At 37.6% G+C, this 13,358-nt stretch overlaps 2 protein-coding genes across 6 annotated transcripts in view; both read left to right on the top strand.

Annotated features, from left to right (window-relative positions):
* Nucleotides 1-2,207, top strand: part of LOC117519942 (eukaryotic peptide chain release factor subunit 1) — a 43,685-nt gene extending 41,478 nt beyond the window's left edge. For both annotated transcript variants that reach the window (XM_034181232.1, XM_034181231.1), the window contains one exon: nt 1,486-2,207. In XM_034181232.1, the coding sequence (XP_034037123.1) occupies nt 1,486-1,568 (83 nt within the window). In that variant the 3' untranslated portion in view covers nt 1,569-2,207. The remainder of the gene's footprint in view (nt 1-1,485) is intronic.
* A 4,719-nt stretch (nt 2,208-6,926) lies between these two features.
* The window catches only part of fbxw11a (F-box and WD repeat domain containing 11a), a 69,012-nt gene continuing 62,580 nt past the window's right edge, over nt 6,927-13,358 (top strand). For 2 of the 4 annotated variants that reach the window (XM_034181136.1, XM_034181135.1), the window contains exon 1: nt 6,927-7,082. In XM_034181136.1, the coding sequence (XP_034037027.1) occupies nt 7,044-7,082 (39 nt within the window). In that variant the 5' untranslated portion in view covers nt 6,927-7,043. The remainder of the gene's footprint in view (nt 7,083-13,358) is intronic. The other 2 variants (XM_034181134.1, XM_034181133.1) reach the window with 2 other exon arrangements.

Below are 13,358 nucleotides of genomic sequence, written 5' to 3'. Positions count from 1 at the left end.
TTACTTAGCAATAAATGTACTGTATCAATCCCCTAAAAACCCATATCAACCAGGCTCTAGTCACAACACATCTGCAATGCAACAGAACAAATTGATTTAGATTTTCATTGATGCACTAAAAGAAGGTAAACTGTTTAATATTTGAAAAAATGGTAAACCAGTCTTTTGTGAGAGTTGAACTTCTGTAAAATCAAGTAAAACCCTCAATGTTTTTTAATGTGTAATTCACCAATTAACATTCAGTAAAGGCATTTTGAGAATATCTTCTCACCTGCATTGTTAGCAAGCATGTTCTTAATACCAACATGAGACAACAGCAGTAACTTGCGATGGAGTGGATTCCCACCTCAGGAGTAATTGACACTCACCCACTTCACTGCCACCAGTTGGCCTCAGGGTTTATGTATGAATTTTTACCTGACTGAATCAGGTTTGGTGAAGTTTCACATTGTCCTGGGTCATTCTTTATTTGAATATGATTTTGAGCATTTTCATAACCTGATGGGTGTGCCACTTGTGTTGCCAGGCAGTCAGATCATTTGCATTATAAATCAGTTTTCACAAATGCATTAAATAGGGATAAATCAGCTCCTACAAAAAACTTACAAAAAATACTTTTTTACCACTATTTTGCCAATTCAACATGCAGATCCACCTTGGATTTGCTGTGGCGACCCTGAGTGCAAACAAGGGAGCAGCCGAAGGGACTTACCACTATTTGGGGAAAGCTTTCAAAGTTTTTTTTTTTTTTTTTTAAGTATTATTTATTATTATTGTCAATTTCCTATATGTACAGGGCATACAGAAGAATCAAAATTCTGTTTCTCTCTCACCTTAATAATAAAAGAATAAAATAGCACTATGAGATAAATAGACACTCAAGGGGAAAGTAAATCAAACCTATATAAAATAATGGCAATAGTGTCAATACAATAACAGTAGTGGAAAGTGAGGAAGTGCAAAATAATTGTGAGATGTGCATAGTATCATTGCTACATTGTCAATTGTCTGTACAGAATATAATATTACATTTTTAAATGGTGTGTAAAAAAATTTCCTGTGGACCCTTTAAAAAGTATTGAGTCATTGAATTTGTTGGTCTAAAAATAAGACCTTTATTGGTGTTAAAATATCTTAAATCAGTCTTTCAGGTATTAAAAATGTTGACGGGAATTAAAATTCTATTGTTTTCTTATGGCATTGCAGTGTTAAAAGAAAATCACAGTAAGTGGTGATATTATTATTATTAAATGAAAGTCTGTTGTAACACCACAAAGCAAAATCTCAGCTCAGAGCACTTTCAACTAGCTAGACATATCTTACACGATGACATGGGGAAGTGTAAATTTCATGAAAATTGGCTTTTCAGAGAAAATTTACAGTGTGGCTTAAACCAGTACCCTGACCCTCAGTGATTTATGTTGATTCCCCCATTTTTGGTTATTCTGTTATTCTCATCCTGTTGTTGTCCTTGGTGTTCCTCAGGTATCTTGAGGTACAGGGTGGATTTCCAAGGCATGGAGTACCAAGGGGAGGACGACGAGTTCTTTGATTTGGATGACTACTAGGTAGTCGGGGACTGATGCTGAAAGGAAAAAAGCAAAGGAATTGAGGAAAGAAAAATGCCACCTCTTGCAGCAAGTGAGAGGGGGAACCACGTTGACCACATGTGACAGACATGCCTTCAATTTACCTGTTGCATACACAAACTTGCACATACATGTCATTGTACACACACAAAATTGTATCACAGGCTGAAAAGGAGTGATATTTTCTTTCATCCAGTGAGAGAGAAAGCTTTTCCTGAATAAATCCATGCCTTAGTGGTGGTTCCTTCCCCTAGTTGGATTGGACTTGACTTTTTTTTTCCCCACCCCTCCATTTTGAATGAACCACAACAGCAAGTTTCCACATTCTTTGCTGTCCCTAACTTGGTCTGACTTAAGGTGAACTTTGGACTCACTCTTCATTAAAAAGAAAAACATGCATATATATTTTTTTCTTTTCTTGCCTCATCGTGCCGCACCCTCTTTGCTCCCTTCTGTGCTTTCTCTTTTTGCATTTTTTAAAATGGTAACTGCTGCTGTTGTATTTTATTAAAGTGGGGGGCTTTTTTCTTTCTTTCTTTTTTTTTTTTTTTTTTTTTTAATCTGGGTTTCTGTAGAGAAAGGGGGGACAAAATATTAAATTTGAACTGCTGAAAACCATTGCTACCTCCTCATCTGCTGTGGTCTCAATCCTGTGATATCTGTGCTCTTTTTGGAAATACTTATAAAATTAATAGCTCGTCTAGGGGATTCCAGTTATTCTGTGTTTGACTCAGGATCCATATGTTGAAATTGACTTTAATTTTGTCATTTTAAATTGCAAAAGGGTAATGAAGCAGATATGTTAGGTGAATGTATCGTCATTTTCATGCTTGATAAAAGGTGATCTGTGCAGATAGTCTTTAACCCAATGTCAAGATTCCAAATATCAGTTTTGTTGCTCTTACAAATGCATTTTTGACAACTTCATGCAGTGACAAATGAAGTCACAATCCAACTTTGTCAATAAAAAATGATGCATTGCTGCAAAAAGAATTTGAAAGCTGGCAGGTTAGTCATCTGGAATATGAGATTCAGCACGTGTGACTCCTGGGTGATGAGGTCAAGGCAGTAGTCTTACAACATCAGAAGCGTTATCCCTTTGCAAGTTGAGTGCAAGACTGCTATGGAAGTAAAACAGAATTAAGGAGTTTGCCTCGACAAATGCAGTATGTTGGAATTAGGTGCAGTGATAATTCAAATTGCGTATGAAAGTAGTTGCTTTTGCTTCCCTTTCAAAATGATGCACTTTGTCAGAGAGATGCAACAGAAGTGTGTTCAAAATAGCAGTGTGTTTAGACGTGAGTAAAGCTCAAAATCCTTGTGGCTTTTATTTCCATGCACTCAAATGCATTGGGAATGCTGCACATTCTATTCCAAATCAAAACATGAAAAATGTATCCAATGTATTATAGAGAAAGTGAAGGAAAAGGAATATTAGACTGTTCAAAAAAAATAGTGTGCATTGTTCTTTGTGTCAAATAGGTAGCCTTTAAGGACAAAGGCAGCATATGTGCACGTGTTGTAGTGCGTTTCAGAAAATTTGAGTAAATTGGGTCATTCCAGACAATGTTCAGAAGAACAGTGTACTTTAAGAAGTTGGAGACTTTACATTTTCTTCCACAAAGATGCAGAAGTAAGTGGAAAGCCACCATTTGAATGGATTGAAGAAACGCCAGAATGGCAAAGACTCAGCCAGTGATCAACTTCAGGGTGATCAAAGAAGACCTAAAGTTACCCGAGAGTGCTGGAACAATTATAAGATGCCAATGTAAAACCAAGCTTTGGGTAAGAAGCTCCCACAAAGCCCCCACATTCTTGGAAAAAAAAGACATGCTTAAGAGGTTATGATTTGCCAAACACTGACTGGCTTAAAGAGAAATGGTGCAACATTTTGTGGATTGATGAAAACAAGATTGTACTCTGAGTCTAGGGGCTGCAGACAGTTTGGTAGATGACCACCAAAACTGAATTGAATGAAGAAATGAATTTATTCGGCACACAGTTCAACAGAAACAAAACCAAAAAAAAAAAAAAAACAAATTCAAGCCAAAGTATATTGTGAAGACAGCGGAGCAAACATCATATCATACTATGGTGGTGGGCCTATTTATCGCATACCAGGGATCATGGATCAGTTTAAGTGCATCAGAATACTTTTAAGAGGTCATGTTGGTTTATACTGAAGAGGAAATGCCCTTTAAATGGGTGTTTCAACAAGATAACCCCAAACGCCAGCAAATAAGCAGGATCTTGGTACCAGACTAACAAGGTTAACGTTATGGAATGGCCAGTCCAATCCCCGGACCTTAATCCAAATGAAAACTTGTGGGGTGACAAGAAATGCTGTTTCTAAGGTGAGAGTAATTGTGGAATGTAGTTCAATTGTCTTGCTCTGGAATACCTGTTCACAGGTGCCAGAAATTGGTTGACTCCATGCAACAGAGATGTGAAGCAGTTCTCAGAAACATTGGTTATACAACTAAATCTTCAAGCATTTTTCAGTTTATACAGTACATGTTGTAAAGAAAAATGCAGACACTTTTTGAACAGCCTAATATCTCCTTTTATAAACTTTTTGTAAAGCAATAAATTTGATAACTTCATGTTTTGGTTTGGAATAAAAATGTATGGAAATAAAAGCTAAGGATTTTGAGCTTTACTCACATTTCTAAACATTTTGAATACAACTGTACACAATTATTAGGCAAGTTGTATTCCTAAGGATTATTATGATGACTTATTTTTTTAACAAAATGCTCTGTCCAAAATATTAAACATCAAACCTGAATGTTTAATGCTGGAAATGTTTTGGCTTTCTCAGGGTAATGCATTGGTACACAATTATTAGGCAACTGTGTGCAGAATTGTGCAAGTAAAAGAACAAAAAAATTCCCATCTCACTTCATTTTCATTTAAGTATAAACGACTAAAAACAATACATTTCAAAAAATACTCTGACCAATATACCGTAGCTGCTCTTCTTTTCAGTAACTGATGGACCACCCATTCCTGTTTCTTGATCTGTTGACTATTAGCTTTTTGTGTCCCAGCAACCACGGATTTGACGAGGTGTATTATTTCCCTCACTGTTAATTTCACCTTTAAGGGCTTGATTGTTTTGTTTTTTTTTGTTTTTTTACCTTTTGCTCATTCTTCCTTGTCACCTGTCAGTACGACTGTTTGTTTCATAGCTATATATATATATATTGCTGTTCATTGTTCACAGATGGAAATACGGTACACACAAACATGCAAAAAAAAAAACCACACAAAGAGCACCCAGCCCATGCTGTTTGTTTTGGTGAGCATGAACATGGCACAGGCAATCCCAGAATGAAATGCATTATGATGTTGGTCATTCTCTACACCAGCCTATATTACCCCCACTCCACCTTGCTGGCGTCTGACTTGAAGTGGTGCTGTGTCCATTAGTTAACCAGTCACAGGCTCATCCAGCAAGAGTCACTCTTCATAAAACTTGAAAAATCTGTATTGGTCCTATCTACACATTTCAACTTGAGCTTAGTGTGTGGTTGTGTTGCAGCCTTCCTGATCTTGGCCATGTTTCTGAGCACACTAGGTAGGTTGCAGCTCTGAAATATGGTGACACTGTAAGATAATTGGCTCCTGCTAGTGCAAAGTTGAATTCTTCTCAGGTCTTTTGCAGTTAATTTGCATATTTCACATGTTTCTTGTGACCCTGATGACTTTACAACAAAGCATTTGTGCGCTGATTACACCTCAAGATTTGCATTCCACTGAAAGGCATCTTTACCATTTTTGTCTTTTCAGTGTCTGTTCTGCCTAATAATTATGCACACTGTAAAATCACTGAGAACACCTTAGAATTGCCTGAGAATGATTACATCCAATAAGCATTCAGATATACACCTGAATGGAAAAGTATGCATAGAGATAAGGTCAGAACACTCACTTGCCTAATATGTGATTGCATTTAATGTGTGCTTAAAAATAATATAATATGCTTTAATACAGCAGGATGCAGAGCTATCAAGAAAGCATTAGTGAGAAAATAAACCAGATTTGAGACAGTTTTACATTTTACTCCATCAGCTGAGACATGCAGTTATACTGTTCCCACTGTTGTTCTAAATGGGTTGGGTTCAAAAACAATTTATCATGCTTAACAAAGTGCAGGGTTCTCACCAGGATTTTTTTTTTCTTTTCCCACAGCATGGGGGGAACTTAGTAGGGCATAGCCACGGGACTCACATTGCAGGTGCAAGTATTGCAGGGGGTCTAGGGGCATCCCCCTCCCCAAGAAAATTTTAAAATTTATAACCCTTTGAAACACTATTTCCTGCATTTTGAGGGCCACTTTGTGCTGCTAATCGGGACGTTAAATAATGTGCTACATGTCCTTTAAAAAAAATAACAAAAGCCCCCTATGCTGGTTAAATCACAGCATAGGGGCCTCCTATGCTCAACTGCTGGCGAGAACCCAGAATTTGGTTTACCAAACAAAACGTAGACTAGGTCAATAAGCCTAAACAGCAACTCTAAAATTGGGAAGGTTTCATTTTAGGCCGTGGCTATGAGTACGGACCCATACCTACAGCGACCGTTCTAAAAATATGGAGGGTGTCTTACCGACCAATCAGAATGCGCAAATATGTCCGTACCTGTACCATATGTGGCCGAAGGTCCAGCAAGGCTTCAAAACTCATCCGTACATTGTCCGTATCTTCAGTGAACCTCGGTCCGTACCTTTAGCAATCCCGCAGAAGATACGGATGTACATACCCGTAGCCACTTCCTTAATTTTAGCCCCCTCAAGGCAGGCGTTGCAGATTTGCAACAGCTAAATATCAGATTTTTCCTGTTACTAAGAATTAATTTGAGCCTGAGAGGGCTAACTTCATCAATTTCAATTATTTCAGCCATGCATGAAGTTGGTGGATGAAATATTTAGATGGTAATTCTTTACAGTAGTATTTCCAATGCTTATCGAAGAAACTTAAGGGGCCTTTGCCCCTTAAAACATTGTCGTGTGTTTGAAGTAAGAAAACGTCTTTAATAAGCGATACATGTAAAAAAAAAAAAAAACAAACATCAGGCTGCATTATTTCAATGCAAAACCTATGCGGGTGATTGATTTTTGCCTTGATGTGTTCCTCCTCGGGATAGCAACAGCATCTTCCTCTTATTTGTGCTTTTGTTTGGGGGAGTCACCGGGAAAAGCCTTAGTAGCACGGTAAGCCAATCAAAAAAAAGCAGCTATACGAATCCCCGCCTCCCTTGACAAATTGTGACCAATCAGCGGATACTGTGTTTTCATGGGCGGCCCCATCCCCCCACCCACCTTTTTGACACTGCCCTAAGCGGAGCTGTGTGGTTGAGCGAAGTGAATGACGTCTCCGCATTTGCGGGCCGCCGACGCAGGGCTGGGTTTCCATTTTCACAGCGAGTTTCGGGGGGGGGGAAATCGTCAATATGGAGCCAGAGATGGAGGATAAAACGTTGGAACTGATGGTAAGACTCGTTGGGTGTATGACGTCTGGAAGACACCGGTTGTTTAAATACCTTTATTTTGTAAAAAGAAGCACGGAGGCTCGATTTGACTGCAGGAACGGGGCTGAAGCGGCTGCTCGGTAGAAGTCTAGGAGAAAGGAGGGTTGCCAGAAACCGGAGGGAGGGCCTGAAATTAAGATACTTTTTGTTTTTAAACTAAGAATATTCCCTGTAGACGTCAGGTTGATAGAGCGGAGAGAGACATCAGTATCCGATAAATTGAAAATTAATTTTAGATCAAGCCGGTAATCGACAGAGTAGTTTAAAGCTTGTTGAAATCGTCGGCTGCGAAGAGGCTTTTTTTCGGGGTAGCGTTCGCTGCGATGACGCTGCGCCACTTTAAACTGGGCCTGTCTGATGCTTTAGCCGTTTAGCTAACTCTGGCTAAGAGACGATCAGCCACTTAAATTTACGAGCCTGGTATTCTAGTTTATTTTAAGCTAGCTAACCTCTTGATTGACTCGGGGCGCTGACCAACACTCTTTGGGCTACGAAATAACACCGGTAAAATCACAACGGTGTGCTTCCCGACTGTTTATATTTTTCAAGTGCGTAGAAGGAAGTGTGCTTTTCTTCATTCACACAGCGCGAGCGTCATGATTAGCGATGTAGCCACTAGCTCAATGTTAGCATGCTGAAATGCTAAGTGTTGCTACGTGACAGCTATTTCTATACTTAATAGTTCATTGGTTTTAGCGGTAGAGCCTGTTTCGGCTATACAAACGCACACTGTCGGGTTTATTCGGTGTTATATCGTTTTTCTTTACTCCAAAGTCATTTGGCAACCACGTCAGTTAGCTTGGTGTTTTCGTTCCAAGGCTAGTTTCCTGTACTATATGCTACGTAACCAACCGACCAACCAAGTAGTTATCACTTGATCCCATTGTTGCCATCACTGTGATCAAAATGTAAATGGGGAAAACAAACATGACATACATACAGTATAAATCTGTTCATTTAAGATCTTTATATTGCTCCTAATATTTTGTAAGACGTAATTACACATCTACCCTATTTAAACAATATAACACCAAAGTCTGTTTGCTTATGTTTTTATGAGTTTTCAGCAAGTCGACCCTGGGGCAGTTCAAAACAGTCAGACAGACTGTACAGCAACAAAATCGCTGAAAAGGATAGGTGATCCATGTCAGCTTAAATAACTTCAAATATAACCAGCCTTGCAAGATCTGATCAGATCTTGCAGAAGTGTCTTAGAAATTATGTATGCAATAATGATAATAATTGATAAAACTGTTTGATGATTGCGATGTTACAGTGTGAATGAATCCCATATTGAGCATAAAGGATACAACTAAATATTTCCTGTAATAACTTGCTGCTTTTAAGTTTGAGAGTAGTGATTATGTTAGTAAACTGGCATTGAAAAATAAATTTTAAATGTATAAGTCTCACATCTTCAAGTATCATGTTTTGACTAGAGTTGACTTTTACCTTCACAGGGCACACAATGCAAAGAAGCATGAAATCTTCATTTTTAAGGCTGAAACATTATTTGCTTTTGTGTTGGTTAAATGACTGGAATGATTAAATTGACCTCCGGAATCCTTCCTAAATATCTTTTGTCCATTAAACAACTATTTCACCTCTACTTGGCATTTAATTGAGTATTGCCCATCACTTGATTTATTTTCATTTTCAGTTAACTTACACATTTCCTGTTTTTCACATTTACACAGCCATTTATGCCATAAATATCATAAATGGTGACAAAATGGCCATCACATTAGGTTTGCAGTCCAGTGAAAGATGTTCAGATTCACATTGTTGAAATAATAAACATAACTCTTTCAGTAGATTTTTTTTTTTTTTTTTTTTTTTAATCAGACATTCAAATCCAGGTTTTCAAATCTTGCTAGTTATGAGATTTTTCACAAAATCGGCTTTATTTTGAAATCTAAATACCTTCTGTTTCTGTGGTATATTACAAAAGTATAGCTAGTTTCAGTGTTGCTGAAGTATATTTTTTTTGGAGGGGGGGGGATTACAATCAACATGGAGGAAACATGTGCAATGTTTTAAGTTCACGCTGCATTTGATGGAAATTAGGAACCTGAAGTTTCCAACATACAACTAGGAAAAAGACATCTAGAGTCTTTAAAGCTATGCTGAAACATTAGTCTTTATAATTTTTACTCATTTTTTTTAAACAAAGTACAAATATTGTAGTTAATGTTAGTATTGACAACTGACATAGTAGACCTGTGTGTGTTGTCTTACCTGTACAGCAGATATCCAGCTAAACTTTGATGTGAAATTTTTCCAGAATTTGAATATAGCTGGATCTTTAGTGGCTTGCAGGTTTTAAATGTTGTTCTTTTTTTGGTGGGGTTTGGGGGAGGGTGGATACTTTGAGTCACAGTTGAAGGTCTACCACATTTCATCAGCTCCATGATACTAACACCAGCATTATGTAGCGCAGCAGTGTTGTTTGAATGGCATAGTTTGCAGCATGTCATTTGCGTGTTGGAAAAACCACCCTGCATCATCTGGGATGTTGCCACAGAAAGTGTGCCATGGTGTTTCGTTGATATATTTTAACCCATTAGGGTCAAAATTATAAATTAATTTATTTTCAGATGTGGTGAATTGTGATATTCTTGGTGTTACAAGATTGTGAATCCTTTAATTGAATTATGGAGAACAAAATTATAGTGGTGCAGAAGAAACCCTTTTTATTAAGTGGTTAAAAAACTGAAAGTCTGTATCTCTTTAAACCAGCCTACCAGTAGTTGAGAGCTGTTTAACACCACTTCAATAATGGGTCACTTAAAATCTGTTTAACATGTTTTAACAAACAGGGTATGGGGTTTGATTTTACACTGTCCCTCTATACAAAACCACAATGAATGTATTATGAATGATATTTTTCAGACATGTAACATCTTGGGGACACAGTTATCGGCACATAAAGTCTGCTGGTGTAGGTAACTTTTACGTTGTCACTGCCCACTGCAAGATCACTACATGGAGCTTCGCTCCATCATTGAGACATTGGCTTTTTGTTGTCGTTTATTTTATTTTTCCCCTCTCTCTCTCTGTCCTGGCTGCAGAGAGAATGTTTCAGTCAGAGTGAGTGGAAAGTGACAACACACAGAGTGCAGCAATCAGAAAAAAAACTGTTAATCAAACGATATTATTTTGTGATTCATTCAAAGCAGTTTAGCTGTAAAACACAAACATGGTCACATGGCAGCAAAGGTTTTCTTTATTCTATGGCTGACTGCGAGTTGAGTGCATGTGCACTGTTAGTTGTATGGATTGTTTTGGGTGGTCAATACGGATACCGATATTAGGGAGTTACAAAACAATTACAATGCAGATATAGAGATAAAGCAAATAATTTTCAATAAACATCTCACTGGAACAACTTCCCTTTCAATTTTTATACATTATATAAAAACAATAGTGACTGCAACTATTTTGGAATTTTCTGTTCCTCCTGCAGTTTCATTGCAAAAAATTTTCACAACTTGCAGGTTTTTAGAAAAGCTGCCACAACATCATAACATACTAAGACATTGCAGCAGCTTATTAAAAACATTAAAGTGGATTTTTTTATCACAGTAAGATGTGCAAATGGGTTGTGTTGAATTGTACATCACATTTGAATATCAAAATTATTTGATTGAATGTGGACTCCATATGGTTTTTACCTGAGGGAGTCTTAGGGGCTCTAAATTGAACTCTGTTGTAGTTGGTTTAAATAATTTAGTTTGTAAATGGCCAATTAAACCCATCTATCCTTGTTGTATCACATTTTAAAGTGACTTAATCTCAAAAAGGCAAACAGCACAAATATTACATTTGCAGCGAATTAAGTTCTCTGTCACTACAACAGATTTGTAAATTGAGCTGGCAGAAGGCAGGTTTCGTGCTGACACTGTCCTGACACAAAATCAAGGCTGGACGCAAGATATAAAATTTACCACTTTCAAAATGTTCGAGAATCGATTTTTAGAATAATGTCTCTTTTTTGTTGTTGTTTTTCCCTCCTAGCAGCAAGTCCCTATGTGTGTTCCTCTGTCCTGGCTGCACTATGCAGTGGGAGGAGGGCATTGTGTTTCAGTGTCTTACAGCTCTTGAGCAAAGAGCAGAGGTTTACAAACATATTTTTTAACTTTTCTTTCAAAGTCTGCTCTAAGTGTCTCTGTGACTGTTTTTGCTGTGGTTAAACTAAAAACATCTGCAGACCCGCAACACATTAACAACAAACACTAATGCCCCCCCCCCCCCCCCAAAAAAAATAAAAAAAAATAAAAAGAATAGGATTAAAATCCCTTTCTGAGGATAATGTAAAATGCACTCATAAAACCATCTTACCTCTCAATCAGGTCGCACTTTCCACATGAATACACAAATTCTTGATTGTTCCTGCTCAGAGACTGCAAACCAGAGGCAAATCAGGTTGGAAAGAGGGTATTGTTGGAGGTGTGCCCTCCATAACACCCCTTGACTTAAGGTCCACTTTTGAAGACATTTTTCATAATAATACTACTACTACTTATGATGATATAATAATCATTTTAACAACTCAAATGTTTAAATCAATATTACTCTGAGCCTAAATTTTTCTATATTTCTGGACTAAGTTTAATTGATGAGCCATATAAGTGTAGTTAATTTAAATTTTCTGCATAACTAAAGTGGGATGTGTAACTATCTTTTTTAAATATAATGTCTAAGCTTGGCATTACTGGATCTGTTTGGGGTTCTAGCTTAAAAAGTCAGGTTAGGATGAGGGTAGCCAGAAATATGAAAATCATTACGGCTGTTGTGTTTAGTAATCTCATCAAACACACAAATTAAGCAGTACAACTGAATTGAGGTGGAATGTGGTGAGAAAGTAGTAATCAAAAAAAGCCTTCCAAAATGCATCCGTGGACATCAAAACAAAGTTTTCTGAGGACCGCTCAAGGCCATCAAAAAAGTGAGTGAAATATCTTCAGCAGGAGAACAATTTGCTATTTTCTTAGCTGTCTCCATCTTGTTTTACCTTAGATGCCAGGACGAGATCGCAAAAGAGTAGCAAGGTAGATGGTGAACAGCTTATCATTTGGCCTTGGAAAAAAAAGTCTTTTTTTTTTTTTGCTTTAACTTCTGCATTTGAGAAACTGGAGCATGTCTGTTTGTGGTCTTTCTTGATGATGATGCAAACAGTCATACAGTTACCAAAATAGTTAGTTATTTTCTCTTAATTGATGGATTATTCAGGCTCTTGTACGTACTCTGATTTATATTGACTTATTGTTTTATATATATATATATATATATATATATAAATAAAGATGGACACGACCATTTTGCTGGCCTCCATATATTGCCCTTTACACGTGTGTTTGTTGTAGCTAATATTCCAGCGAGACGCATAACTTCTTTAGTTGCTCTCGGCCTGATGTCTGCACTGTGGGTACAGCCCAGTCTGTGTGCAAGGTACTCCGCTCATACACACAAGGAGTGAACAACGTGCTGCAGTAAACAGCCAGTGCAGTTGACTGCACAGTTATATCCAGAAAGTTTTGAAGAGTACATGGACTTTGTGTCAAAGTCTACTTACACATCCCCGGTGTGGGAACATTTCTGACTGAAGTAGAATGAGCGAGGAGAACCCATCACGAACAAGCCTGGATGTCGACTTTGCTTGAAAACAGTGGCATCGAAAACTGGAAATACTACCAACCTGAAAATGCACCTTAAACATCACCGTCCCATCCAGTTTTCTCAGCTGATAACAAAAACTGTAGATGGACATGGAGAGGACCCACCCCCGTCTATAATCAAGACCATGTAAAATGGCACAAACTCAGAAACGATGTTAGTCATTTTATAATTAGAGATGTAGCTATTCAACACAGTTGAAAAAGGCATAAAATGGTCTTAAAAATTGTGTCAACAATAATATCACGATATTACTGATTATCGTGAAATTTTCTTGGACAATATATCGTCCAGCAAGATTTGTTGGTTGAGAGGCATTTATTTATTTATCTGTCCTAGTGTTATTCACTAACGACTCACAACAGAGGGGCTAGCGGAATAGTGGGTGGGGTTTGTGTCTAAAACAATACTGGCAGTAATTGATGAATGACCCATAGCTCCTCCCTCTCCTCTGCCTATCCCCACACAGATCATGTCTAGTAATGCTTTTGTGTGTATGTTTATCAATCTGTTTTGTGTGTGAAGGTGTGTGTTTCTTCGCTCACTGTTCCAATGTGTGTA

The sequence above is a fragment of the Thalassophryne amazonica genome, chromosome 11 (assembly GCF_902500255.1).
Source record: "Thalassophryne amazonica chromosome 11, fThaAma1.1, whole genome shotgun sequence".
In the NCBI taxonomy this organism is placed as follows: Eukaryota; Metazoa; Chordata; class Actinopteri; order Batrachoidiformes; family Batrachoididae; genus Thalassophryne; species Thalassophryne amazonica.
Note: the sequence above shows the minus strand (reverse complement) of the source record. Positions and strands in the feature narration are given on the sequence as shown.